Source organism: Eretmochelys imbricata, chromosome 1, assembly GCF_965152235.1.
Source record: "Eretmochelys imbricata isolate rEreImb1 chromosome 1, rEreImb1.hap1, whole genome shotgun sequence".
Lineage (NCBI taxonomy): Eukaryota > Metazoa > Chordata > Testudines > Cheloniidae > Eretmochelys > Eretmochelys imbricata.
This window is the reverse complement of record NC_135572.1, coordinates 121,115,917-121,143,384: the sequence shown is the minus strand read 5'-3', so window position 1 is coordinate 121,143,384 and position 27,468 is coordinate 121,115,917. Positions and strand designations below refer to the sequence as shown.

Here is a 27,468-nt window from a genome sequence, read left to right as displayed (position 1 = left end):
AAACAAATACAGTTGCATTTGCCATTCTTGAAACACTCAGAGACAAAGCAAAAAATAACAGGAGCGAACATGAAAAGCTTTGCTTAATTCATGCAGAATTTATTGCAACTGAACCAAAATGAAGTTCACGCACTCAGAAGGGGCCCTGTTCCCCTCAAGATCTAATTCATATGGATGGTGAGGAAAGGGACTTGCAAGCAGGATGTTTGTATTATGTAAACAATGAATGCCAGTCGATTCAGGGCAGGGAAGTAGCAGAGGAAACAGGGAGGGATCAAATAGGTAAAGTTGTTCCAGGGGAGAGCTGGCTGTAGTGGAAACAGGAACAACAAGAGAAGAGATTCTGGAATAGAAGGGAAGCAGCAAGCAGTGAGGATGGATTGGGAAGTTAGAGAAACTGGGGAGATGCAGTGGCATAAACCACCTCATTTAGCTTGTTTGCTAAATGTCACTGTGGAGTCTACGCAGAATATTGGACCAAATTTGTGTCTGGTTTAACTACACTGATGGTTGTTCTTCTATGGCGTACACAATGTTTTAGCAAGATCTAAAAAATAAATAGCTCCATTTTATTCATATAAATGTGTAAAACATATCCATAAAAGATCCAGTGCCTTCCCCATTAGATAAATGTTATCAGATAGGTCAAGTCTGGAGCCAAAGACCTTGAAAGTATTGATTTAATTTATCTTAAACTGATGCATTTAAAAACAAGTCACCATCTCAATATTCTTGTCAGTTTTTTATTGTTTTTCATCCTAAAGACGAGCACATTTACAGCATACATGGATTGGATGAACTAGGAATATATAAAACACTAACCATATGTTTATGATATATTAATACTGCCCAAAAACAAATAAATAAAAGTATTTAAGTGCATAAAGCCTGGCAAATACAACAGTTTTGGGACAAAACAGTATTGTATTATACAATAATTTTACATATATAAATGAAACAAAAGGCAACTGTGCTGTGGGTGCTTTCACAGAACATACACAGAACATACTTGGCAACATTTTTTTAAACCTTAGTATGTTTTATAATTTAAAAAATGTACTCAAAAAGAACATTAGACAGAACTTCATTTTACAATAATCCTTAATGTCTTTCCTGTGCAACAGAAAAGCTTAAACTCTTATGTGAAGGTTCCTATATGTTTAGTTAAAGTTTCACAGTTTTTCTTTTTCGATGAACTGCTCAAAATCTTACTGTTCAATATGCCCTTTAAGCAAGCCTATTTATGTGCATGTAATAACAATGTTGTATATATAAAATATTAGCCGAACAATGATGCTTTACATGAAGTACATAGAAATTGGAATATTCTCCACAAAATAATGCAGTACTTAAGTTTGGTGTTCCACCGCTTTAAAAAGGTGAGCAAAAAGCATGCACATAAAGAGTTTTGGAATTCTTTTAGATTAGGTGTGTATACAAAATAAATAAAGGTCACTATAATTTAGAGTGGATTTAATTATTAAGAACTCCATAATGCTAGTGAGCAGCTCTAGTAATTGTAGTAACTCTCTTGCATTATTCCCCCTCCAAAACTGAACACAGAGTTCCAGTGTAACAATGTAAGAATTTATAAATATGCTTAACTACATGATTGAAAAATATATGAAACAAACTGATCAACTAAATGTCACCAGTGAGAAACTCTGAGTTCTACAGAGTACAGATTACATAAAAAGAAATGTGGTGTTTAATAATGGAATAGGGATTGCAGATTTAACAGAATGAATGGAATAATATAAATCCAAAGGATTCTTACTGAAAGTTGCTGGGGTTTTTTTTAACATGTATTTGTTTTACATATTGTCAAAAAACAAACACAGGTTGTTTCATTTGGGATGAACAGAGCCAGTGGAGTTCCCAAGGATTGTTTCTGCTATAGCCATGAATTAATTATTCAAAACAGGGACAGGACCATAAATACTTTTTACAGACTTCTAGACATATGCATATCTTACACAGTATTCGCCATTTTGCTATCTTAGTAAGGCTGAAATAATAATAAAAAGCTAGGTCAACAAAACAGTCTAACTGGCACGTGTGACACTGTTAAATGTTGAACTGCAAAAAGCAAAATGTGAAAACTACGGTACTTAAAACCCCCAAATTTATGTGGGAGCAGAATGAACATGATCAATAGAGCAGTGAGAACACAGACGAACACCAGGAAGACAGAGAAAGAAATAAGGAACTGCCACATACATACCTGGCTGTTGCTATTCTATTATGAATAAACTGACCATATTTCCCATTCTGAAGCCTACTTCCTTAAAATCCCAGGGGGAGTGAGTACTTGACTATTGTATATTGGGCTAAATGTGGCTAGGGAAGATTAATCCTGATAAAATCTGGAAATTAATGTTTACATTCATTTTTTAGAATCCATACCCTTTACAGAGACTATTTTCAAGGAGATCTGTTGAACATTTCTTATAAGATGCTTATCTGGTCACCTTAGTCATGAGATGGAATAAGTATGAGGTTTTAACACGTTAACAGTTACTTGTATCAAAATAGGACATTGCTAGATTTACCAGAAATATATGTTACGATAATAATAATCCCTGTGCATTATTCTGACAGAGCTCAGCTGGGCAAAATGCAATGCTAAACAGAAAACAAATTTTTGTTATGGAAGGATTTGGGCAGTTGTGGACATTTATAGAGCATCGTTTGGTTAGCAGGTATTGAAAATATCATCAAAAAAATTTTTAGATACTAACACGATTGACCTGAAGTGATATAAAAAGCCATGGAAAAATGTGTTACTTAATACACAATACCATGATATTTACTGACTTGCCTGTTATGCTATAAGTTACACTACTGTAATGGGGAGATAAAACTGTATTTGAATTTTACAATATTGTTTGTTAGCATTCACCACTAATCAAATGCAATCACATAAGTGTTTGAAAAATTTAAAAAGTTTCTGAAATCAAATAAGGTGATTGTGGGTCCAATCCTGAGCCCAGTAAAGTCAATGGGAGTTTTGGACTAAGTTGGAGCAGGATAGGACTTCATGTCAGTATCTGGCCTTGTACATTACTAACTCCATGTATGAAAGACAGCATTATATATACAGTAAAACATTTTAAACTCCTGACTTTTGTATTGACATTCTTTTTTAAAAATTAAACCATTGTTGCTTGATTGTAACAATTCATTCTACACTCATCCGACTGCCCAGGGTCCAATTAATTTACTATTTACAATGTTGAGATTTTATTCTCAGTTTTAAAAAGTATTATGAAAAGCTTACTCTCACGTCAACTCAGTATAAAAAGATGTTATGTGGAACACCTGCCTAAACACCATTCATAAAGTCCTTGACGATCCTGGAGGTACCAAGCTATTTCCATTTAGGTAATTATTCAGTGCTACAGTATTTGTGCATTTTACATACACTGAAGGCTATTTAAATGGGCAGAGAGTCATCAAGCTAAGGTGTCAGAATAACCTTCATAGATTCCAATTCAATAAAGTAACATGCTCAATATAACCTAGTGAAATGTACAAAAATTGGTCATCTGGTCTCGATGACAAATTCATATATTAAACTAGAGTATATCCCCGTGTTTTAATGGAACAGCTAATTACAGGACACAGTATGCTTATGTTTCAACTTTTCCATAAGTTCCTTCTGGAGGCCTGTAATGCTTTGGGAAAGCCTTCAGTTGCAGGGAATTAAATGCATACTTGCGACATCCAACATTCTTCATTGTATTTTCTCTTCGACAACCCTCACTGGGGAAAAAAACAAGCACAAAAAAATGACAGCAGTAAAAAGGAAAATAAATAAATAAAAGACTTAAACTAAGATGAAATGAACTGGTTATTTCATAGCATTAAAAAAAGTTGATTAGTTTCAATGGGTGTTTGTGGATCATTTGCCATTGCAAATATTAAAAATGGTGGATCATTAAACAATGTATTAAGAAGCACATAGAATGGACACATGCTATGTTTAATTGCTAGTTTTGCATTTCTAAAAAGCAGCAGTGTATCTAATGGAACAAACTTTTATATTTGAGATGGTTTCATGTATTTCAGGATACTTTTACTGTGAAGTTTAAATGCCATTTCATTGCACATGGAATCCAAAAAACCTGCTGAAATAATTTACTAACAAATTACCAGAACTGTAAGTTGAAAAAGAAAAACTGCTGATCTCTGAACAGAATTTTTAAAATAATTTTATTGTCCCCTGTATGGCAGTATTATCAAAGCTTACTTAAAGAGTGAATACAAAAATAATGACTTTTCAGATAACTCTGCATGCATAAATTAATTTGAAAATTAACAAACTGTACTAGCAGAATCTAAATCCTGAAACAGCAGCTTTGTATGGGTGGAAAAAAAGATTGGCTCCATGTACGGTCATCACACAAAACTGTTCAGAGTTTAGATTGCAAACCTAATGTTGCTATGCAGTTGCTCTATACCAGCAGAGGAGGCTCTGTGCTATAATGAAAGCTACCCCAGCTATAAGGCTTCTATATAATGGTTCTGAAATCTACTGCAAAGTTCCTTTGATTGTATGCAAAATCCTTGTTTTCCAAAAACAGACTTACAAAGAGGAAGCACTTTTTAAAAAATGTAGGTTATAAGTTAACTTAGATTCTCATGAGAATGTTTTCTTCTCTCTTTACTAGAGAAGGTAAAAAATGGATAATGATAATGGTTTAATGCTCTAGCTTGATGGTGTAATGTACACACCACCATCTTACGGCTGAAATGCTATATTATTCCCGTTTTAAAGACAGATGAAAAGCAGCATGTAACATACTACAGATAAACCATAGTGACAATTTAAAAGGTTGGTTTGGGGTTTTTTACCTTTAAAAATCTTCTTCCAACATTGGCTCATGCTCATTGCTGGGCTTATTTGATTCTGATTAATTAAACTGGTTGTAATTTTATTTGTTGCCTGTTTTAAATGCATTTAGCATTCTTAACTTTGTCTCCTAAAACCACCCTATTTAAAGTTTGAGGACTGCCTACTACAAATGTGCAGTAACTGTTTTTTATAGTATGGATCCCAATATGTACATTACACCATTATTTTGTGTCTTTACACAAAATACTGCAAAAATTGTTACAGCCAATTAAGTGAGTGAGATATATTGTGAAAATTTCTTGAATATATTTTCATGTCATGGACTTGAATTGCTTCAAAGGAGCCATTAAAATACACTTCCATAAAGGATTTGCTTTCCTTTTCTTGGACAAATTGTTTTTTTAAAATTGTAATTAAAACATTAAGTTTAATTGTGCAATGGTCTATATTATTATGTTCACCACTTTTACAAGACTAGGATAAATTTTGTACAAGGTATGCTTTGTGAAATCATTTGAAAACTCAATCTGCTGAACATTATTGTCTGCTGATCATTATTGTCCTGGTAAAATGTGTTTATCAACATTGTATGTGAAGTTATAAGATTTGGCTGTATAGCATTGTTATACATGTTTCAAGGTTAAGAAAAGCAGGCCCAAGCCAGTTTTTCCAGAGACAAAGACACATTGACACCTCAGCCAAGTGTTAAAGAGCTATCACCTGCTTAAGCAGCCATTCTCCAGCAATGGGAAGGTGTGAATAAGAAATTTACATTCCATCACAGGGACTTGTCAGATCTCATGTCCACAAAAGACTACTTGTTGCCTGCACTCCAGCTGGGGGCAATCCTCAAAGAGGGGAGGGTGATATAAGAATGATGGCTTGGCTACACTTGCAAGTTAAAGCGCATTAAATCAGCAACGGGCTCCCTAACTCCTGAGATGTCCACACTGGCAAGGCACTTAGAGCGCCTGGACTCTCTGCAGCTGGAGCGCTCCTGGTAATCCACCTCCACGAGAAGCATAGAGCTTGCTGTGCCCCGGCTGAAACGCCCGGGTGTCAGTGTGGACGACGCGGTGCATTACTGTGCTGTGATTGGCCTTTGGAAATGTCCCATAATCCCCTGAAGTGAAGTGGCCACTCTGGTCATTGCTTTGAACTCGGCTGCAGGCACGCGGATATCCCCTTTCAAAGCTCCGTTCTGACAGCCGGCTGCTAATCTGCTCCGGGACACAGAGCAACCATTACTGTGGAATGCTGCTGCTGTTGCCGAGGCAGGTGTTCGTGTGTGCATGCATGAGTGAGAGAGAGAGGCGGGGGGGAGGGAAGGTCTGCTGCTGTCTGAACTTACAAGACAGCATGCTGACACACTCTCTGCCCCCCAAAACACACGGTCTCTCCCCCCCACATACACACAACACACTCCCTGTCACACTCCACGCCCACACCTTTTTGAAAAGCACGCTGCAGCCACTTGCACACTGGGATAGCTACCACAATGCACTGCTCTCTGTGGCGTTGCAAGAGTTGCTAATGTGGCTACACCACTGCGCTTGCAGCTGACAGTGGAAATACACGGCAGCATTTTCCCTGCTGCTGTCTCCGAAGGCTGGTTTAACTCCCAGAGCTCTACACCTGCAACTGTAGCCAAGCCCTGAGAGATTGTGGCCTCCCATTTTCCTCTCTCCTCCTTCATCTCTGCTCATAACATCAACGACTCTCAAAGAACTGAACTAAGGGGGCAGGATCTCACGCTGAAAGTAGACCCAGCCTGTGAAATTTACTGCAGCGTATGGTGAGACAAAACCTTTTGCTTTTAAGTTCACTTAGCTTGTTAAGTTAGGTATTAGCTTGCGTTTTACTCTTATTTTCTTTTGTAACCAATTCTGTCTTTTATGCATCATCACTTGTAATCACTTAAAATCTAATCTTTCTGTCGTTAATAAACTTATCTTATTGTTTTATCTTAACCAGTGTGTTTGGATTACAGTGTGTGGGAAGCTCCATTTGGGATAACAAGGCTGGTACATTATCATTTTCCTTTGATGAAATGAAAGACTTCCTATGAGAAGGTACTGAGCAGTACAAGATGCACATTTCTGGAGGAACAAGGCTAGGACTAAGAATTTGTGGATGTCACCCTATATGTAATTCATGAGTGACTGGTCAGAGAACAGATGTAATTTATCTGGGAGTGATTTTGAATACTGAAGGCTGTGAGAGCAGACCAGGAGTGGATGTTCTGACAGCAAAGAAGGGTAAAAGACACCCAAGGCTAGAGAATTAAGCTGTTCAGCAGTCCAGATTGCACCCTGGGTAATGTCACAAAGGGACAGTAGCATGGGACACAAACCAGAAAGTTAGGGTATTCAATGGTAAGTTTAGTACTGTTCAGAATTCATCCCATCATGACTAGTTATTGCACATGTCTGAAGTGAGTCACAGTGATGGCGCTGCAAGGGCTTTTTTCCCCTCCTGTGAATGTGAAGACAAGATATAATACGCTGTCACATATCATCCTCTGTGCCAGATTTTTAACTGCTGTATACCATCGACTTCAATGGAGCTATGTCAGTTTATACCAGCTGAGGATGTGGCTTACTGTTTGACTGGAAACAATGGTGACCAGAAATATTAATTCACGGGTCACTTTTTCTTTGATGACCTAATAGTGAACATAAATCCTTATTTCACCACTGAGATTCCTAGATACAACTGAATGAGTTAGTAACAGCATACTGCACCAACTGGTATCAAGCTTCCTTAATTTTATTATTTTTAGTCCTACCTTTAATATAACCTTAAACATGATCTAAAATATATTTTGATATGTGACCACAAAGGCATAACAATAATTGGTATTTTTACCTTAAATGTAGGGGTTATCTTTACCTTAAATTAATTAAAATATATCGCACCTTTACCCTAGTATCTGTCAACATTTAATTAAATGAATGTGAAAACTCCTGCCCAAAGGTAACCAGCTGAATTATAAGGTTACAGTATTGCTCCTTCATGCCACCACCCAAAGTTACTAAAGAGTGTTCTAAAATGCAAAGAATGGAGATCTTGTGCTGCTTAATACTTCTCAACTAATGGCACTTATGTTTATTACGCTGTCATTGATATGACATAACAGCCATCTCCTCATTAGAGATCCTACGCAAGGGTTTGGATCGAGCAAGGTGTCAAGTACTCCTATGAAGTGCTGAGCATCCTCAACTGAGCATCCGCTGAGTTCATTGGGAGTTCAGGCACTTGGCACTGTGCAAGACTGAGACCGTTGTAAAGAACCAGAATCTTAACTTAATTATGTGATAGTTTTTGTGAAGAATTAATTTCTTCTGGTTGAGATCTGTTTGCAGCATGCAGTAAACTTTTCAGTTCTGGAGACCTGAGTTTAAATATAGGCTAGGTCACAAACAAAGGATGAAATCTAGGCCCAAAGAAATGAAATTGAATTAAGTAGGCCTAGGGTTTCACCCAAAGTAAGACTAATCGGCTTCTTAAATTAGAGTTCGATTTTGCAAGATGATGAGCATGTTGGCCCCAATCCAGCAAAGCATTTAAACTTGCTTAATTTTAAGCACATGAATAGTCCCACTGACTTCTATGGGACTAGTCATGTTCAAAGTTAAGCACATACCTGTTAGATTGGGCTAGTGTGCTCAGCACTTTGCCGGATCAAGGCCTTTGTCCATACTGGATGTTTATTCACATAATAAAAACACAGAATTTGGCACAAAAGGCAGGCTGTTCAGGGGACAAATAAGGATGGAATCAGAAGTGTGTGAAGATCAGGGCTTAGATGCAGTGGTAGGATAATTTATACCTGCCACCAATTAGCTTTGTATTTTCTATTGCTGCCATGCCATGGCTTCAATTTCATTAGCAATAAGCTTTCCCAGACTCACTCCAGTATGTTTTTATAAAAATGAAATATAAATTTAAATAAATAGATTCACCGTTTTTTAAAAAAAACATAAGAGAGTATCTGGGGTGAGGGAGGGGATGGAAACCAGGAGACATTGTACTATACAATTTGATTTGGTGAAGACAAAGAAAATATAGCCATGTACTTTCTGATTTTGTTATAACTGGAAATTAAACATTTCCTGAATTTAAGAGTCTATTCTAACCTCAAAATTACATAGCTGCTTTTTCATCTTGCATTATTACTGGTCAGAAATGCTTCTAAAACATTATAATGAATGTATCAAAGTTACAGCTATCTAGGCTTTCTGAATGCTGCTATGTGCCTATTTGAACGAATTATAATAATAATGATAGAAATTACATATTAATTCACTGTCATCTATTTACCTACCTAGGTCCTTATGTGGCTCCCATAACCATAATATCTGTGCACCTAGCAAATATTTAAGAATAGAAATAACAGTAATACTTTGTCTATTGTCACTGCACAAAACCCAAATGCTTTGGCTTTGTAGTTCAGTGTAACCATGCTAAGGGAGCTAACTGATATACCTCTTTTCTTGCCTGGTATATTAAATGTCAACATAATTAACTTATAAGTTATTATCCTGATTCAGTATTCTCTTTTTTTATAATTTAAAAATGGACCATCTTTCCCCAAGGAAGCATAAATGGACAATTGATCACTATCAGTCTATTTTTACTACATACTCCTTTTCTGAGAGTCATTCACTTAAATAGGTTACAAAAATGTATACCTGTAAACATAATGGAATAATATTGCATGCAGTACACTGCAATTCAAGGGTTTTTTTTTAGTGGGTACAGTATATGCTACTGAAATAGATTTAAACATGAGAAAGGAACAAGACTATGGGCTCTGCAAACTGTTTACTACTGTAATTTAGCGATTATGCTTTGAAATGGAAGTAGAAAGGTGTCAGATTTGTTTATCTAGGTACATCTGTTATAAACCCCACCTATTTATTTTAAATTTTTCTCTTCATACCTCATAAAAATGAAAGGCAAGGTTAGCATACACTTAAAGATTATACAAAAAGATACAAATTCTTTTCAGACAGAGTTCCTTTCTCTGGAATACATGAAACAAGTAACACAAAACTGTATATATGAGAGAGACTCTTAGATCTGAAGGTAAGAGAAATATTTGGTAAGAGAAACTGATCTTCAGGCCAGCTAAAGTAACGAGGTAACAGCCAACTTCAGACTATGTTACAAGCACTGAAAGCATAACAATGGTTTAAACTTTCAATACAATTCCTCTTGATAAAATAATTTGATGTATATTTACACTTTAGTACAATATAAACGTAAAATTGTAAGGCATAATAATAATTCTTGGCAGACATTGCTATGACACATTCCTTTGTCCAGCAGGTATCAGGTGGCAATACATATTTAAGCACTTTTATCTATTTTTGTTTTTTTAAGCTTGTCTTCATTTGCAACGTAATCGGGCCACCAGGTATGCTACACTCAGAAACAGCCACACAATCAGTAAATTGGGGCTCAGAGCTAGTAAAGGAAAAGAGTAGAGGAGGCTGGGGTCTAGCCCGAAATCTCGGATGGGCACCAAGCCACTCAAGTTCTTCTGGGTGACTACCTCCCGTGTTCCAATGCTGTGAAAAGGAAGAAGTTTGGGAGAAGGGAAAATAAAACAGAAAGGAAAGCAGACATGCAACAAATGTATCAAAAGAGATGGGAAAACAAGGTGACCAAGAAGGGAAATGAAAAACATGGAAGAAGCCACAACGAAATCAAAACATGGAGTAAAGGAAGAGTGGAGTAATGCCAAAAAAATCACCACAATTACAGATAAAAAGAGAGAGAAAGAGAATAAAAAGAGAAAAATAAGAAAAAATACTGTAGTCTACTGAAAAGAAATACATGTAGGTTGAACAAGAATGGTTTTCCATGTTCATTCTCTCAATTGGCCAAGCAATATTCCATGCTGCCCTGCCATGCTTCCACATGCTGCAAAGAAATGGAGCTCCGAAAAGCAACCTGAACATGAATAACCATTGTAATATTTGACCATTTCAAACATGCTTCAATATGAGTTGCAGTGAATTAATTCAACAGCCTCTGATCTGTCTGTTACAATGCAACAGATCAGATATTGTGCTTCAAAATGAATTCTACTTGTTCTCAAAATGCTTTTCAACACACACATTTGGGCAGTGTTTGATTTATGCAACTGTGGACATGGGCAATGGGGGAATCCCCAGGTCTCAGAATAATCATCTCAAAATGGACCCTCATTGCCCAGACTGTTTTTGAGCAAAGAGGGCCAACAGCAGAGAACACCTGCCCAGGTTAGCTGAGGTTTCTCAGCCCAGCTCTTCCTTTTGGATCACTAGTCTGTTCTTACTACTGTCCTTTTTCAAAGCGCAAAGCCACAAACACCTGCAAGTTTGGGACCTAATCTTGTGAGTAACAAGTGCCTCTGTGTAAGATGCTAAGCAAACTCAACTCTCTTTGGCAGCTAGTAAGATCTCAGAAACTTCCTGGAGGTCCCTCAGGTAAGCAGGAATGAGATGGACAGAGGAATATTTCTGTCTCCCCAACCCTTAGAAAGAAAGCGGGCACAGGAACATGCCCACAGTAGCTTCCCCTGCCTGGCCTGCTGCTGGTGAAGAATGGTAGTGGATTGAGGAGGAGTGGTATATGTGAAGTTAAGGTACAAAAAGGTGAACGTATTTGGGATAAGTGGGTGGGAATCAATATATACTGGGGGGCAAAATAAATGGAGGGAGAATGCTTGGGAGTGGATGAAGGGAATGTAAATGGGTTTGAGTGAGAGTAGTGGAGGCAGTGAATGGAGAGCTAGAGCTGAATGGAAAATGTGATCAGTGTTAGAGAGAGATTAGACTGAATGGGTTGGGTGAGGGACAAGGAAAAGATTTTTGATCTTGAAAGATGAGAGGAGAAGAAACAGAATACGGGGAAGGAGAGAGAGAGAGAAGACAACATGAGGGTAAAGAAGAAGGAGGGAGGGAAGAAGCAGCACTGAAAGTGACAGGAAGACATACATCAAGGTTGAAAAACAGAGAACGGAAAACGAAGAGAAGGATGGGAAAAGGAAAAGAAAAAACAAAAGCACAGGAGATGTAGGGCTTGTCTACTCTTGAAATGATACAGCGGCATGGCTGCACCACTGCAGTTGCGCCACTTCAGCAGAAACACTACCTATGCTGACAGGAGGCATTCTCCTGTCGGCCTAGGTAATCCACTGCCCCGAGAGGCAGTAGCTAGGTTGACAGAAAAATTCTTCCATCGACTTAGCGCTGCCTATACTGGGGATTAGGTCAGTTTAACTACACCACTCATGGATGTGGATTTTTCACTTTTCTGAGCAACATAATTAAGCTGATTTAATTTTCTAGGGTAGGCCAGGCCATAGGAAGTCACCTCTTTACCAACTCACATAATATATAACTGAATACCACAGGCATCCAGGTCAGTTACATTTATCCCAGGCTCATGCAAACATTCCTAAAGAGCAAAAAATGCTACATTAGGAACATACTAGATTGCGCCTAATAGTATGTGTTTCATTTGACAAAGTGAAATGCTCATAGTGAGAATAACTTTACAAAGGAAAGAGAAATGGAGGAGGAAAGTTCCTCACTAATCTGGCACTTGAATGTGACCTAAGGCTAACTGCAAAATTGCACTTTAAAAACAGATCCATTTCCCTCCATATTATCCGATGGTTAGTATCACTGAAAAGATCCAACTTAGCTATACTAAAAAGGAACTATACTGCTGACGGTGATTAGATCCAAATACCTTGGATGACAGTCAGACTTCGGATCTGAAGGTGTCTGGCTTTATTGGCCTTTTGTTTGCTATTGTGTACAGAATTTCTGCTATATAGTACTTTGTACCATTATTACTACTTAAGGTGCTGTGTCAAGATACCTCAGGTTCTAACATCAAGGGATTGCACAGGTTTCATACATAGCATGAATGAGTCCACTATTACAAAACCATTAAACTAAGTGAGAAAAAGAAAGACTACTGACAACCAATCAAATCTAGGAGTGAAATCATTTAAAAAACAAAATTTACCAGAGTAAGAGGCTGTATCATGTGAAGTATTTTCTTGTAGGCAATTGAAGATTAAGAAAGGGTCAAATAGCAAAAACATACAGAAAGGATAAGAGAATTGAACACTTTAGAGAATTTGGTGAGAAGACACACAGTACAATACGTTCAGTAAGAGTGAATGTCAAAAACAGGACTCAACAGCATTGCTGAACTACATTAATAGAGACTAAAACTGGATTTCTTATCCTTTCTTTTGGTATGTGAAATACGGAGTTTTCCAGCAGTGCTTGAAACAAGGCATTGAACAACAATAAACAGATATTTTTTTTTTAGTATTTAACTCTGCAAACATGTCTGCTGCTTCAGAATACAGAACATTGTTAAATTGATGAAAACAGAACACTGACAGGTTTGATGGGGTTTGGTTGCTGTATCATGAAACACTCATAATGACAATTTGCCCAGTGAGCAAACTGTTTCACTGCTAAGGAGTAAGCATAGCAAACCAGTGCAACCTGCAGATGTGAACCCTTCACATAAGAAAGAACAGAAAGGTCATCTCTGAGAAAACCTCCTGATCAAAAACTAAATTAAAAAGATAGCACCATAATGGCAGCCAAGGGTATGTCACAATCATTGTGACTTTCAAGGGGGCATTAGTCTTCTATGCTCAACTGGTAGCTCAGCACTGACAGCCTGTTTGAAAGTTCTCTCTTATGTGCTTCTCTGAACACTTCCAATACATTGTCGAAAACTAAGGTTACAAATTGTTTCTTGCCCCTTAAAGAGCACCTTGTGCAAATTCGGCAATAATCCATTTTACTTTGCACAGGTCAAGGAATTTAAGATTGAAAGAGAGACAGTCTGACAGCCAGCTATAGCCTGTGGGGTTTATTTTACTTTATTTTTTGATGGAACTGATCCTTTCCCAAAGAGAGACAACCACTCATCTGCAGTTTACATGGATCCTGAATTAGGAATAAGTGACAAGTGAGCAGTCCAACTCTTACCTCCTCATGCACTCCAGTGCCTGGGTGAAGACCTGAGGAGCCATTCCATGTTCATGCTGCAGGATCAAACACTGCTCTAGAGTCACTGACATGGCTGTCCTGTCCTTGGCACTTTTACAACTTGTAAATCGAACACCATTTAGTCTCCGGCATATCTAGAAGTGGGATATACAATTCATTATTTCTTCTTTGTGGGAAACACTCTGGCTAAGAGAACACACTTATTTTCCCTCTCAAATTGCATTTTGCATCAGCTCACACTTTAGATCTCCGATGTCAAAGTCTTAGTATTAGAGGCAGCGTGATGGAACCACTGTACCTTTAATTACTGGTGTTGTGGGAAAAAGTTATTTTGGAAAGACATTTCACCAAGATGGTAATAAGATTTGTCTTTAACTTTGGACAGAGCTTTTAGATAGTGTTTTACACTTTTAATCTAGTGATTTCTGACATCTGCTTGTCAGACTGGTCTCTTATTCTATAGGCCAGAGGAGAATGGTGAGATTCTCTATGTGGAAAGACATCTTCCAACCCTTCCACCAAAACACCCTCTAATAGCTGTGTGAAGAATTTATTGGATTTAAAAATGGATACTTTCCTTTCCCACCTTAGAGATTTGGGTAGGGGCCGCTTAAAAATTTACTTGCAAGACAACTGGGAAATTTGGAAATATAGGTTATAAAAATAAACTTGAAAGAAGAAAGGGGAGTATATACTGTACATGTACAAAACAGACTGTCAGAGCGTGGCAATAATCAGAATGATAAATACCTCAGCAGCTTGCCAAAGAATATCAACATTCTTATTTTTTCTTGCATGTACATTCTGTCCCAGAAACCTTAACAGTTCAGGCAGGCACGTCTGACTACGAGATCGAGGTAGGCCTACAAAATAAAAACAACTCCTACTCATTAGTGGCCATTGGTTACACAATGATAACTTCTCAGGGTTGAGCTGAACTGTTACATGTACCAGCTAGAACCTCAGCCATGTTCTCTTCAACTCATCAGAGCTTTACAACTCTGAACTACTTAGCACTATTAAACAGCCCAAATTAAAGCTTCATTTAAAGCTAAACTAAACTGCAATATTTACGGTATATTCACAGGATTTCAGTCTCTGGGAACTCAGAATCTGACTGCAAAGTAATCACACAGGAAAACAGGATCAGTTTACTATCCTATATGTTGGGTGTCATATTTCCCCCCTCAAGAGGCCATAGTGGATTGCACCTGTCCCTGCAATAACTCTGGAAATCTCATTTTACTTTCTGCCCTCCCTTCAATGTCCAACATCACAGCATCCACAAACTTTCAGATTCCTGTCAGCATTATTCAGGTGGTCAGAGAAGTCATTACTGAGTGATGTCCCTGCAGGACTCAGCATTCTGTGGATTGTTTATTAATACTGAACTCAAATTAATTAAGGTCTTTGATTAAACTCCTACTGAAGAAAACTGACAGCCCTTCAAAATGCCATGGAAATTTCAATGGTCACCTCTCTTTATAATCCAAGTGTTATATACTATTTAGTACACAAGTATCAAGGTCCTGTACAGCAATTATTACATAGTAACGACATTGTACACATCTTAAAGCTGCAACTGGATAAATGAGGTGATATATACTGTTAGAGAATTATTATCTGACAAAATAACATGCTGTGAACCACGTGATTCAGTTTTTGGACCACGGCTCTTCTCTCAGATGGTATCAGGGCACCAGCAAGCCATGAGAATAGCTACTCTTAATGGTCTGCCCTGCTGGCTCCCTACACAGAGAGATTGCCTGCTGTGAGGAGGGTGTACATTCCAAATGTTTCTCAACAGGCCAAGAGGATAAAATAGAGGAGAAACACACTTCATATCCTCTCTCCAGCCAGGAGTAATTCATGCACTTGAAATCCTGAGGTGCTTAGATCTTACAAGTCTGGAGGGTCCTGCAGGAAGTTTCTTCTGGCAATAGGAGAAGAGCAGAGAAGTTGCTTTTGGGAGGCATTGACCCTGGTTGACTCCTCCTGAGTCTCCATTTAAGTAATCTGTGTCTCCCAGAGCACTTTTTCCCTTGAACAAAGGACCAGCAGTTTCACCAATGGCCATTCGTCCTTTGCACTTATGTAGTTGCTGATACCAACCATCTGCTTTGCAGCCCGACATCAGCTGGGGAAATTGTTAGACACTTTTCTTGCTCTGCCTGAGTTGGACATGGGCTCATGGAGAATAGTGCCTGTTTCAGCTTGTAACCCTACTCAAATAATGCCACTCTGTGCTTGGAATAGAAGCAGGAAAAGAACTGCTCTGACTTCCTTCCCTCCTGTAAGCATACATCTGGTTTTATCCCAGCTTTTCATAGGATGTCCCAGAAACTTTTTCTGAGGCACCTGAAATGTCCCAATTTTTCACATCACTAATCAGAGTATCTGGTTAATGTATAATCACAAAACATTTGTTCAAGATGTATTGTAATACCAAGCAGAATTCATTCCTGATAAACACAGAGCAAACACTCCAGTGGCAGGAAATCCAGTGTGATGAATGGTACTTGGAGTGAAGAGAAAAGCCAAATGGGTATAGACAGTATCAAAGCTGTTCTTTCGCTCAAAGTACATATTAGTGACACTTTTTCAATGTTTGTTACGAATTATAGCTGGTAGGACACGCGCACAACTGCTGCAAATTATACCTGGCAGGACACGCACAGTTCGAATCTAGGCTGAGGCACATGAACAAAGTCCACAACTGCAGAGTTCCCAAAAAACACCAAGTTTATTATGCTCGAGCGTGGTGCCTCCCTGCTAGCCAGGAGGGGACCCCGAATACAGATTATACAAAGGTTATATACCTCTTAGCAAAGCATGTTGCCCTCATGCATCGGAAACCTTAGCCAATAAACAAACCCTTTTCTCATCTACAACCTATCCCTGCTTGGTGCATTCCTCGTGCTAAACTAGTATGTTAATTACACAGCATGGTCCTAAAGCAATGCATCAGTAACTTTTGTTATCAGGATGGGAGGCCTCACATCAAAGGCCAGGAGATAGGGAGTTAGGGACAGACAAAGAACAGATACCGGGAGTCAAGGCAGGCTGCAGACAAGGAGGAGGATTTTCACAGGAATGCAGTATCTAAGGAACACTCCTCCTGGAGCATGATGTGCTTGCTTTTAGACAATGGTGGGCTCTAAACCAAAATGGAATCACATGTGCTAACTTTTCCTTAACAAAGTTTCAAGATAAATTTACTCAGAACATTAAGTTACTGTAAGAAAGCTTGTAGTGCAGAAAATATGTACATGTTGGTATTGAGGTGGAAGCTGGAAGTATAGCACCAGACACCACTTTTTACAATAAGATGTACTTTTGTCATTTGAATGACTATTTCACCATGCTAAAGACACCATCAAAGAGGTGTCCCAGGGTTTTAATTCAGAAAGTATCATACCTCCTTCCAGCTCCATAAAGGACACAAACAAGAGAGGTGTAGGAGAGGAGGACACTCTGAAGGTAAGAGGAGGGACAATGAAAAAAAGATGGAGCTGCAGTGAGTATCAGAAAGAGACTAGGGAAGATCAGAAGATAAAGACTGGTGGACAACAGGACACGGTCTGTTCTTCCTAGCTTAGTTCGTCTCTCACAGGGGCACGAAAACAGACTGTAGGATAAGGAATGCTCAGGAAAGAAAGAGTGAGAGCTAGCAAAGCAAGAGACAGAATTAAATGAGCCAAGGGAGAGAGAAAGGAGAGGAGTGAACAAAACAGAGAGGACAGAATTGGAGAGGGAAGAAAAAATGACTTGAATAATTCCTCACATAGACAAGAAAATAAAGAAGAATGAAGAGAGAGGAAAAACAGAAGGAGACTGAAAGTTAATTATATTATTTAACATGTGGCACCAAACTATTACATTAAAATCAAATGTAGTTTTTGCAGGTGAAGTCGTCACAGAATGTGATTATGCAGGATTAATGGGAACTTGGAGACCAGGGACCAGATTCTGTTCTCAACTGCACCAGGATAAATCCAGTATAATTGAGAATGCAATCTGGCCCCTGACTGTGATTAAAAAGGTGGGCAGTGTCCCATATTCCTCTGTGCAAAGGAGGAAGGGAATAACATGCCTTAGTTTGGGGAAGGAGGGATCTCCCTGGCATTGTTACCGGCCTTTCAAATGCTTATGTGTTTGTTTCTGTGTATGTATGTGTCTGATGCAAATCCCATAAATGTGGTTTGGAGCCCACTGGTTTTTGTGTATGAGGAAAGGTTGTGACTTCAGAGTTGTGCCAACTGACTTCTATCTTATTTTGTGGTCCCATGCAAAGTCCCTGCCTCCAGATAAAAGAAAAGGAAAAATGTACAAGAAGTTTGCCCTCATACAGAGTGGAATTTTGACTTGTAGCTTCCATACCTGCTCTAGCAACTGGTTCTCCACTCTTTAAAGCAACCTCACTGGCTACAAATGCTAACATTTCACAGGAGCTTAAAAGGAAAGGCAGGAGGGATGGACTGTGTCCAGGGTGTGGTGTCTCGATCTCACAACAGACCATCATGCATGTGAAGAATACTACCATAGCAGCAGGCAGAGTTTCTGCCATGGTACCAGCTGTGAAAATATTCACTCGTCTAATTTTCCCCCAGCAGTCATATATTTTATGAGTAAATATACCACTCAGTGAAGGATAAAAATTGAATCAGAGTGAGCCTCAAATCATTTTATACAACACTATTTAACTCTGCAATTGCAACACATAGTTTCATCACTGCTCTGATGCCATTGATACTGCAGTAATTTCAACATTTAATTTGATACAAACTAGTCAGCTATTTAAATGAAAAATACTGTATTAGGTCTACCTGCTGTAAGTTACTGAGTACTTACAATCATCAGGCAAAACTTCCTTGAACTGCTCAAAATAGGAATTCAACCGAACTAAACTCTCCATATTAATTATTTCTTGTAACGACGTGTCTCCAAACCTTTAAAGATGAGAAAAGGGAACAACATTAGCCCAGAGATACCTTTACTTTACTCCTTTTCTTTTCTGATATTTAAGCATGAGAGGGTGACAAAGATTCAGCCTGTGAAAATCCTGAAAGTTCAAACCTCTACTCAGACAGTGAGTACAGTACACAAAGATAAAGAGATTTATTCCAGGAATAAAATTATATGTAGGTGCATACACACACGCACACACAGGTTATGGCAGTTAATACTTAAAATCTTGGTTTCTCTATCTTTCAATATTAAAAGCCCATTTATTTAGAAATTTCAAGTTAATTTTGATTGGGAAAACACCATCTGAAACTTTTGCTGAGAACTTTTGCCCTGTTGTTTTGCCAGGGACAGGTAAAAGGGGTACAAAACAACGACGATCAGGACTAAGGAGAAGGCTGTAGTCACTGATCCAAAGATATGTGACTGAGAAACATGCTTTTATTTATCCAGCATTCATTTTCTTTTATGACAATAATGCAAGGTATTCCATCATCGCAGAAATGTATTTCCAGCAGGGTAAAAGATTATCTAGCATCATTTAAGGTTGAATTTTTGTGATTGGATATGTACTTCTCTGCTAGGGTTTGCTGCTCATTAATTCCCACGTTGAAAAGAACAGGCTGAACTCTCAGTAACATGCCGCTCTGAATTTCCCGGGGCAACGAATCAAACAAGGCGCTTGGCAAAGGAATCCTCACATTAAATCCATCACTTCAAACAAACAAACGGAAAATATTACAACTGAGACATTTGCTTACTGACCTGTATTTTTAAAAATGTGACACTTCTTTTTCAAAGAATAATAGTTGAACATACAGCAAATTATTAATAGGGTATCAAAGACATGCTAGTGCTTTTAAGCTTCGTACTGATTAGAAAAGAAAGCAATTTAAAAACTGCAGCACTTAGCTTACGTCCTGATGTGTTTATCTTTTGTATTTTATCCGTTTACCTCACTGTCAAAAATTAGTTTTCACTTAATTTAGTACTGCAGAGTGCACACAGCTCTGGGAGAACAAGCTGGATGTTAGTGTGCCTCACACAACATCAACAGTCTGGTAATTTTGATTTCAAAATCTTTATTACTAATGATGATACAGAAGCAAGAAGAACCCAATTGACTTACAAGCCCCAGGTTGAATTTGCAGGACTGCTGTTTATGGATTGGAGGGTGGGGTACATGTAAAATGGGCAAATTGTTAGGGAGGACAATGAAAGAACAAATATGGAATTTTTACAGTGTTTTTCTGACCACAATGGTAATTTAAAAAGCTTTCAAGCACTGCGCTAAGGAGCTTAAGAAAATATTGCATTAAAAAAGTCAGTCTGTCTTACATTGGATGGAGGGGAAAGAGAGCATTGTTTAGACCAAATTTGTAATTTTTAGTGGACAAAAGCAGAACACACAAACAGCAATTTCCCCTCAACATAAAGCTAACACAAAAATTACAATTTGGTTTTAGAAATGATGCTTCATTTTCTGTAGTCTAACTGAAGGTGAAAAGACAAGCTTATGTCTATATTTAATGTCCCCAATATCTTGTTTTGCCCTTGTGTTGGTTTAAAATAACATTATTTCCTGTATTTTTATTCTCTTATTGAACTAAAAGTACATCAGTTAAAATCTTAACTAAATTGCAAAGAAACACATTCAGTTCAGCGAAGGTCCTGTCCTTCCCTAGCTAAAGCCCCGATCTCGATACCAGCTCCCTATGGGCAGATCCCTGCATTTGTGCAGAGTCCTGCTGATTGCAATGGGACTCCGCATGGATGCAAGGGTATGCTGGTATTGTGCCAGGAGCAGGACTGTGGTCTAACTGACTAGAGGGCAGGTTGCAGTGTCTGATTCAATGTGTTGTCCTGGCGGTGTGAAAGCTTTGCTATTCTCACCAGAATAATGCTGTAACAAATCCTAGTGCATATTGGAGAACAGCCTTTTGTTAATTCAAATAGACTTTTTATTTTTTTATCTTTTTAAGATGAGACTTCAAAAATGCTTGAAACCCTTGTGATTATGAAAAGCCAGGACAACTTAATATTTACACTTGATAACAAGTTTGTCATTTTTCTGGCTTCATCTTCTGATGCACTTATCAGTTTAGCTGTTAGATTTTTACTATTGCTATATTTTACTATCAAGACCAGCTTCAAAATCATTTGGTTTGAAATGCTGGGATTGTAAAATATATCCAGATTTTGGCTGTTTTCCACCTGAGGTTCAAGTATATTTTTATCTTTCCTTCTTCAAGTCCCACTGCCCCCCTTCTCCTCCGTTCGGGGTGTGGGTTTTTTTTGTTTTTTACCGATTTCCTGTAATGACTGGCAGCATGTCAGCAGATGCATTTGATGTGGCCTGAGTTACTTTAAAGGTTACATTTCTCAAATCCATTATTCCCAAATTCATGTCCTCCAGCATTGCCAGCTCTTCACCTAAATCAAGGAGCGGAAAAGTGGATTGCAGTAATTACTTTCCATGAATAAACAATTTTCTCTTATCCAGTCTCATATACATACTTGATATGATTGAGGTTCACCAGCATTATGAAGAAATTAGGAGACCCTTATCCTTCAGCTGGATCTACCTGGATAGCCCCTTGCCTCCATGCTAAAAACCTTTGACATTAATGAGCCTCTCACAAACATAAAGATAAATAAACGTTGATCTGATTGCAAGACTGGAGTCTTAACTGGCTTTATGAATCTTGGTAAAGATGGAAAACATATGCATGGCTACAACCTTAAAGTATACTTCATATTCTTTTTCCATTGTTAAATAATGTTAGCAAATGCTTCAGAGGCTGGTCATATCCATAACCACGGTATTCTATTTGTCATCAGCTCAAAAAGCATTAATTCCATACTGCACAGTAGTATGAGTGGATACTGGATTTATTCATAGAGTCATAACTCCTTATACCGCTTCAGTCTCTCTTTCTATTATGTATTTAAGGAGGTTCAAGAAAGTGCAAATTGTATTTTTTGCAAGTAGTTCCTCTTAACGTGGTGGAGTTTAATTCCATTTCTCTTCAGAAAAGAAGAAGTATGATCAAGTAACCACAATCTTTTATGTTATGAAATAGAAATCATTTAAATGAAAGAAATACAAAGCTTCTATTTCAGGAGCTGACTAAATATTTAAACAATAATTTTGTTTTATGGTTCAGTTCAAAATTCTTTTTTGTTGCTGAACTGCAAATTACTCCAAATCCTGCACACTCATTTTGCAACTGTGGTCTATATTAAGCTGAACTTGTCAATTCATAAATAATGTCACCCGCCTTGACCCATGTAGAGTGATTTTACCATATGTGCTCAAAAGGCTTTCAAACTGCGCCAGCAGACCAATGGTGTAGAGCTGCCTTAGGAATCCATCATCATGCAGGCAGTTCCTCAGCTTGATAATGAAACCGCAAATAAGAGCTGTCAGCTACAGAAGAGAAGAAATACAAAAGTAAAATAACTCTAGATAATATGTGTCTCTAATCCAAAATGAAAGCATTGTAATATCTAAGAGATGCTGTAACAGCTGTCAAACTGATACTCTTTCTTTAAAAGTGACACTCCTTCCTCACAGTTAAAGAGAAATATTAATAAAAAATGGGAAATATTTTATTTGATTTACAGGGATTCCTGTTGCCTTCAGGTCTATTAGTTTTGTTCACATGACCAGTTGTATTAGAATCTAGGTTTTATTAATCAATCTTCAAGATTTCCTTGGAAAACAATTTCAATTACAGGTATAAAAGACATAACTAGTTTTAACTCTGAAACTTAGATTTAATATTAATAACAGATATCATTCCACTGACATTTTAAAAAAAGTTTAAAGGCTACAATGCCTGTTTTTATTATGCAAACATTTCCCTATAGTGTTGTGAACCACAGAACACCTGCTGACTTCAGTGGAAGCAGCTGGTGCTGAGCACTTCTCAGGATCAGGTCCCAGTACTGTGGTGGAGTCTTAATTCCGTGTTTGTAACAACACAGTCATTTCCAAGGCAAGTGACTGATGCCACTAACACAGGATTATGACTTCACTGCAAAATTAAGCCGAAGGAAATAAGTTTGATTATGAGGGTGACATTTTTTTTATTCAAAACAGATCTTGTTAACAGCAGCAAGTGGTTTACAGAAATTGCCCATATTATCAATTGCTTTTTGTATAAAATACTCTCTGAATTGATCCCCATATGAAAATTCCTTGGGGGATCATTTAGGCTGAAAGAAGATGGCTAAGGGCTGTTTGAACTATTTAAACTAGGTAACGGTTACTGTAAAATTAAACTTGATGATTTGAGGTTATTAGACAAAGTATAACTAGAGCACCAAGATTTAAAATCATAAGGAGTATCTGTAAGGAGAATTTGAGTACGTTTTTTTCTATGGAGTGTAGTGAGTTAGCAGAATGAACCTCCAATTTAGCTGATGTCAAGTAGCACTGATGTGTTTAAGCAAAGACTGTGTGACTATGAGAGGGCATAGAATAATCTACTTGCCTACTCGCCAATGGCAAATTGTCAGCTTTCCCTGGTGAACAGGAGGAAAGTAAGTATCAATTACTCAAAATTTAAGCTTTAATTTAAAATATTATGGCACCCAATTGTAGCAAATGTGAACCAATACTCAGACTTCTGAAACTGAACCCTAGAGGAAATATCTATCTGACACAGCAGAGAGATGGCTCCAGCACCTGTGCTGCAGCTCCTGCTAAGAGCTATGCCAAGTGGCAGCTGAGTGAAAACTGACTCCCATCAAGTTTTCATTTCTACTATTCAAAACCCCAAGAGCAACAGTAAAACTAACAATAACCAAGTCAGTTTCACTCTGCTGTTGTTTGGGAAAGCTAGGAGAAACAGCAGAGACGGGCTCTGGAGCTATTCACAGGAGGAGGAGACCCTGGAAAACGGAAGCCTGAGGAGGAGGGCAGAAGGCACAGAGTAGTCAGGAGGCTATGGGCAAGTCTACACTGCAGTGCTACATTGGCGCAGCTGCACCGCTGTACCACATCTGGCGAAGACACACTATGCCGACAGAAGAGCGCTCTCCCATCAGCATAATTATTCCACCTTAGCGAGAAGCAGAAGCGATGTCAGTGGGAGACGCTCTCCCCTGACACAGCACTGGTGTGGATAGCATTTAGGTCAATCTAATGTGCGTTGATCGGGGGATGTCTTTTTCACACCCTTGAATGATGTAAGTTAGATCGACTTACACGGTAGTGTAGACTGGCCCTATCAGGTGCGAGAAGAGAGTGCGAAAGTTCCTTCTGTCTTTCAGCAGACAGACGTGTGGGAAGCCCTTCAAATTTATCAGACATCTTCTAGTCAGAGGCAGACAGAAAAGTCTGAGCCCCCAAGCAGGGTCCAGGGACAGCACTTGAGTAGAAATCCCAGCACCCTTACCTTTCCAAGCAGCTGGGGTTGGGAGCTGGACTTCTCTCCAGGGAATTACTCTCAAGTCATGTTTACACTGCAGTCAGAGGTGTGACTGCAGCTCAGATACACATAGCCACTCTAGCTTAATCTAACTATCTCACTAAAAATAGCAGCGAAGACACGGCAGCACTGGCTGCAATGCATGCAACATGAGCGCATGGCCAGGGGACCCAGGAGGGCTTGTAATAGCCCATGAAGCCATGACTTCACTGCTGTTTTTAGCTGTGTTAGCTAGGTAGTGCATGTATGCCCGCCTAAACTTCAAATTACACCTTCAAGAATGGCATAGACATAGCCTTAGACCTTTTTGGTTCTCTCCTCCTCAAATCCTGCCACTGATATCTGATACATTTTGTAGCCCTGCTTTTAAGTAACATATTAAAAATGATATTTGTCAGTTTTGCACTTAATGCAGGCAATAATCTATTGCAGGTCATGAAGAAATGTTTTGCTGATCATGTTTTCTTCTCCCTCCACCCTTTCTGTTTGTTTGTTTTTTACACAGCCGTGTTTTTGCCTAAAGTATAGGGCTGTCAAACGATTAAAAAGATTAATCGCGATTAATCACACTGTTAAATAATAATAGAATACCATTTATTTAAATATTTTTGGATGTTTTCTACATTTTCAAATATATTGATTTCAATTACAACACAGAATACAATGTGTACAGTGCTCACTTTATATTTATTTTTCATTAAAAGTATTTGCACTGTAAAAAAACAAAAGAAATAGTATTTTTTCAGTTCACCTAATACAAGTACTGTAGTGCAATCACTTTATCATGAAAGTTGAACTTACAAATGTAGAATTTGGAAGAAAAAATACTGCATTCAAAAATAAAACAATGTAAAATTTTGGAGCCTGCAAGTCCACTCAGTCCTACATCTTGTTCAGCCAATTGCTTAGACAAACAAGTTTGCTTACATTTGCAGGAAATAATGTTGCCCACTTCTTGTTTACAATGTTACCTGAAAGTGAGAACAAGTGTTCTCATGGCACCATTGAAGCCGGTGTCACAAGATATTTACGTGCCAGATGCACTAAAGATTCATATGTCCCTTCATGCTTCAACCACCATTTCAGGGGACATGCATCCATGCTGATGACGGGTTCTGCTCGTTAACCATCCAAAGCAGTGTGGACCGACGCATGCTCATTTTCATTATCTGAGTCAGATGCCACCAGCAGAAGGCTGATTTTCTTTTTTGGTGGTTCGGGTTCTGTAGGTTTCGCAGCGGAGTGTTGCTCTTTTAAGACTTCTGAAAGCATGCTCCACATCTCGTCCCTCTCAGATTTTGGAAGGCACTTCAGATTCTTAAACCCTGGGTCGAGTGCTGTAGCTATCTTTACAAATCTCACATTGATACCTTCTTTGTGTTTTGCCAAATCTGCAGTGAAAGTGTTCTTAAAATGAACAACATGTGCAGGGTCATCACCTGAGACTGCTAGAACATGAAATATATGCCAGAATGTGGGTAAAAGAGAGCAGGGGACATACAATTCTCCCCCAAGGAGTTCAGTCGCAAATTTAATTAACTCATTTTTTTAATGAGCGTCATCAGCATGGAAGCATGTCCTCTGGAATGGCGGCTGAAGCATGAAGGAGCATATGAATGGTTAGCATATCGGGCACGTAAATATTTTGCAATGCCAGCTACAAAAGTGCCAGGCAAATGCCTGTTCTCACTTTCTGGTGACATTGTAAATAAGAAGAGGGCAGCATTATCTCCTGTAAATGTAAACAAACTTGTTGGTCTTAGCGATTGGCTGAACAAGAAGTAGGACTGAGTGGACCTGTAGGCTCTGAAGTTTTACACTGTTTTGTTTTTTTGAGTGCAGTTATGTAACAAAAAAATCTACATTTGTAAGTTGCATTTTCAAGACAGAGATTGATTGCACTACAGTACTTGTATGAGGTGAACTGAAAAACACTATTTCTTTTATCATTTTACAGTGCAAATATTTGTAATAAAAATAATATACACTTTGATTTCAATGACAACACAGAATACAATATATAAGAAAATGTAGAAAAACAACATATTTAATAAATTTCAATTGGTATCCTATTGTTTAACAGTGCGATTAAAACTGCGATTAATCGCGATCAATTTTTTTAATCACGATTAATTTTTTTTTAGTTAATCGTGTGAATTAACTGTGATTAATTGACAGCTCTACTAAATTAGCATAATTTTTAAATGAATATACAGGACAGAGATGGCAGACAATTCATTTTATTGGTAGGTACCTATATGCAGTACTATTTTTCCTATGGCTATATCCAAACAGCATGGTGCACAAGCGGGGAGGCTGCATTTGATTTCTACACTGCTGTTAAGACAGTAAGTATAAAAGATCATTATCAGTTCTAACTACATTAGTCTCTCAGACTCCTAGAAAACCCACCACAAGTCTAACTGTAATCATATCAGGCAACTTTCTTGCTTACAGTTTGGCAGAAGACAACATCCCTGCGATATTGAAGGCTCAGGCACAGAGCTATTGTAGGAGCGCTATCTTGCATTAACAAAAAGACCATAGCTTTCTTCGCCTTGTCACTCATCATGGCTACACAGTCCGTGAGCGTTGTCAGCAAGGGATAAAGAGCTTCACTCCATTCACCTGGTTAAAAAAAAAATTTTAAAAAGACATTTTAAATACTTTTATTTTATATATAAAAAGAAAAAAAATGTTAAAGCCATTGTCCTAAGAAACCTTCTGGCTCAATTTGAAGTAGAACTCTATTGATAACAGGGTATTTAGCACAGTCTAATAGCAGCTTATTTTTCCTGGCTGGCCCACTTATTTCCAATGCTATTCAGTACCATACTGTAATGTCCTTAAAAAGACTTGTTATTACAATAGATCAATAAAGAATGCTCTCCTGTGCAAGGCTGGGGTGGTGGATATTCTTCAGCATATAATAGCTGCCGTATTTGCCTACAAAGAGCAGGCAGCAGAATAACTGATTTATAAAGCACTATGAAAGAGGAGGAAGATAGGAAGAAAGAAAGCGAAACTGTATTCTATGACAGATACATAGTATAGCTAATTGCTACTAAATTTCTTCTGCCCCTTGGTGTCAAAAAGGCTTCTCCTAAATCTATTTTACCCTTCTGTGGTACTTACATGGCTCCCAGCACCTCACAATCCCCAATGT

At 38.2% G+C, this 27,468-nt stretch overlaps 1 protein-coding gene across 5 annotated transcripts in view; it reads right to left on the bottom strand.

Annotated features, from left to right (window-relative positions):
* Nucleotides 1-711: 711 nt before the first annotated feature.
* The window catches only part of INPP4A (inositol polyphosphate-4-phosphatase type I A), a 198,205-nt gene continuing 171,448 nt past the window's right edge, over nt 712-27,468 (bottom strand). For 3 of the 5 annotated variants that reach the window (XM_077814761.1, XM_077814748.1, XM_077814768.1), the window contains 8 exons: nt 26,758-26,930; nt 22,171-22,294; nt 21,171-21,297; nt 19,438-19,578; nt 18,751-18,848; nt 14,650-14,762; nt 13,879-14,033; nt 713-3,765 (listed from right to left, as the gene is read on the bottom strand). In XM_077814761.1, the coding sequence (XP_077670887.1) occupies nt 3,633-3,765; nt 13,879-14,033; nt 14,650-14,762; nt 18,751-18,848; nt 19,438-19,578; nt 21,171-21,297; nt 22,171-22,294; nt 26,758-26,930 (1,064 nt within the window). In that variant the 3' untranslated portion in view covers nt 713-3,632. Of the gene's footprint in view, nt 3,766-13,878; nt 14,034-14,649; nt 14,763-18,750; nt 18,849-19,437; nt 19,579-21,170; nt 21,298-22,170; nt 22,295-26,757; nt 26,931-27,468 lie in introns of all 5 variants that reach the window. The other 2 variants (XM_077814741.1, XM_077814756.1) reach the window with 1 other exon arrangement.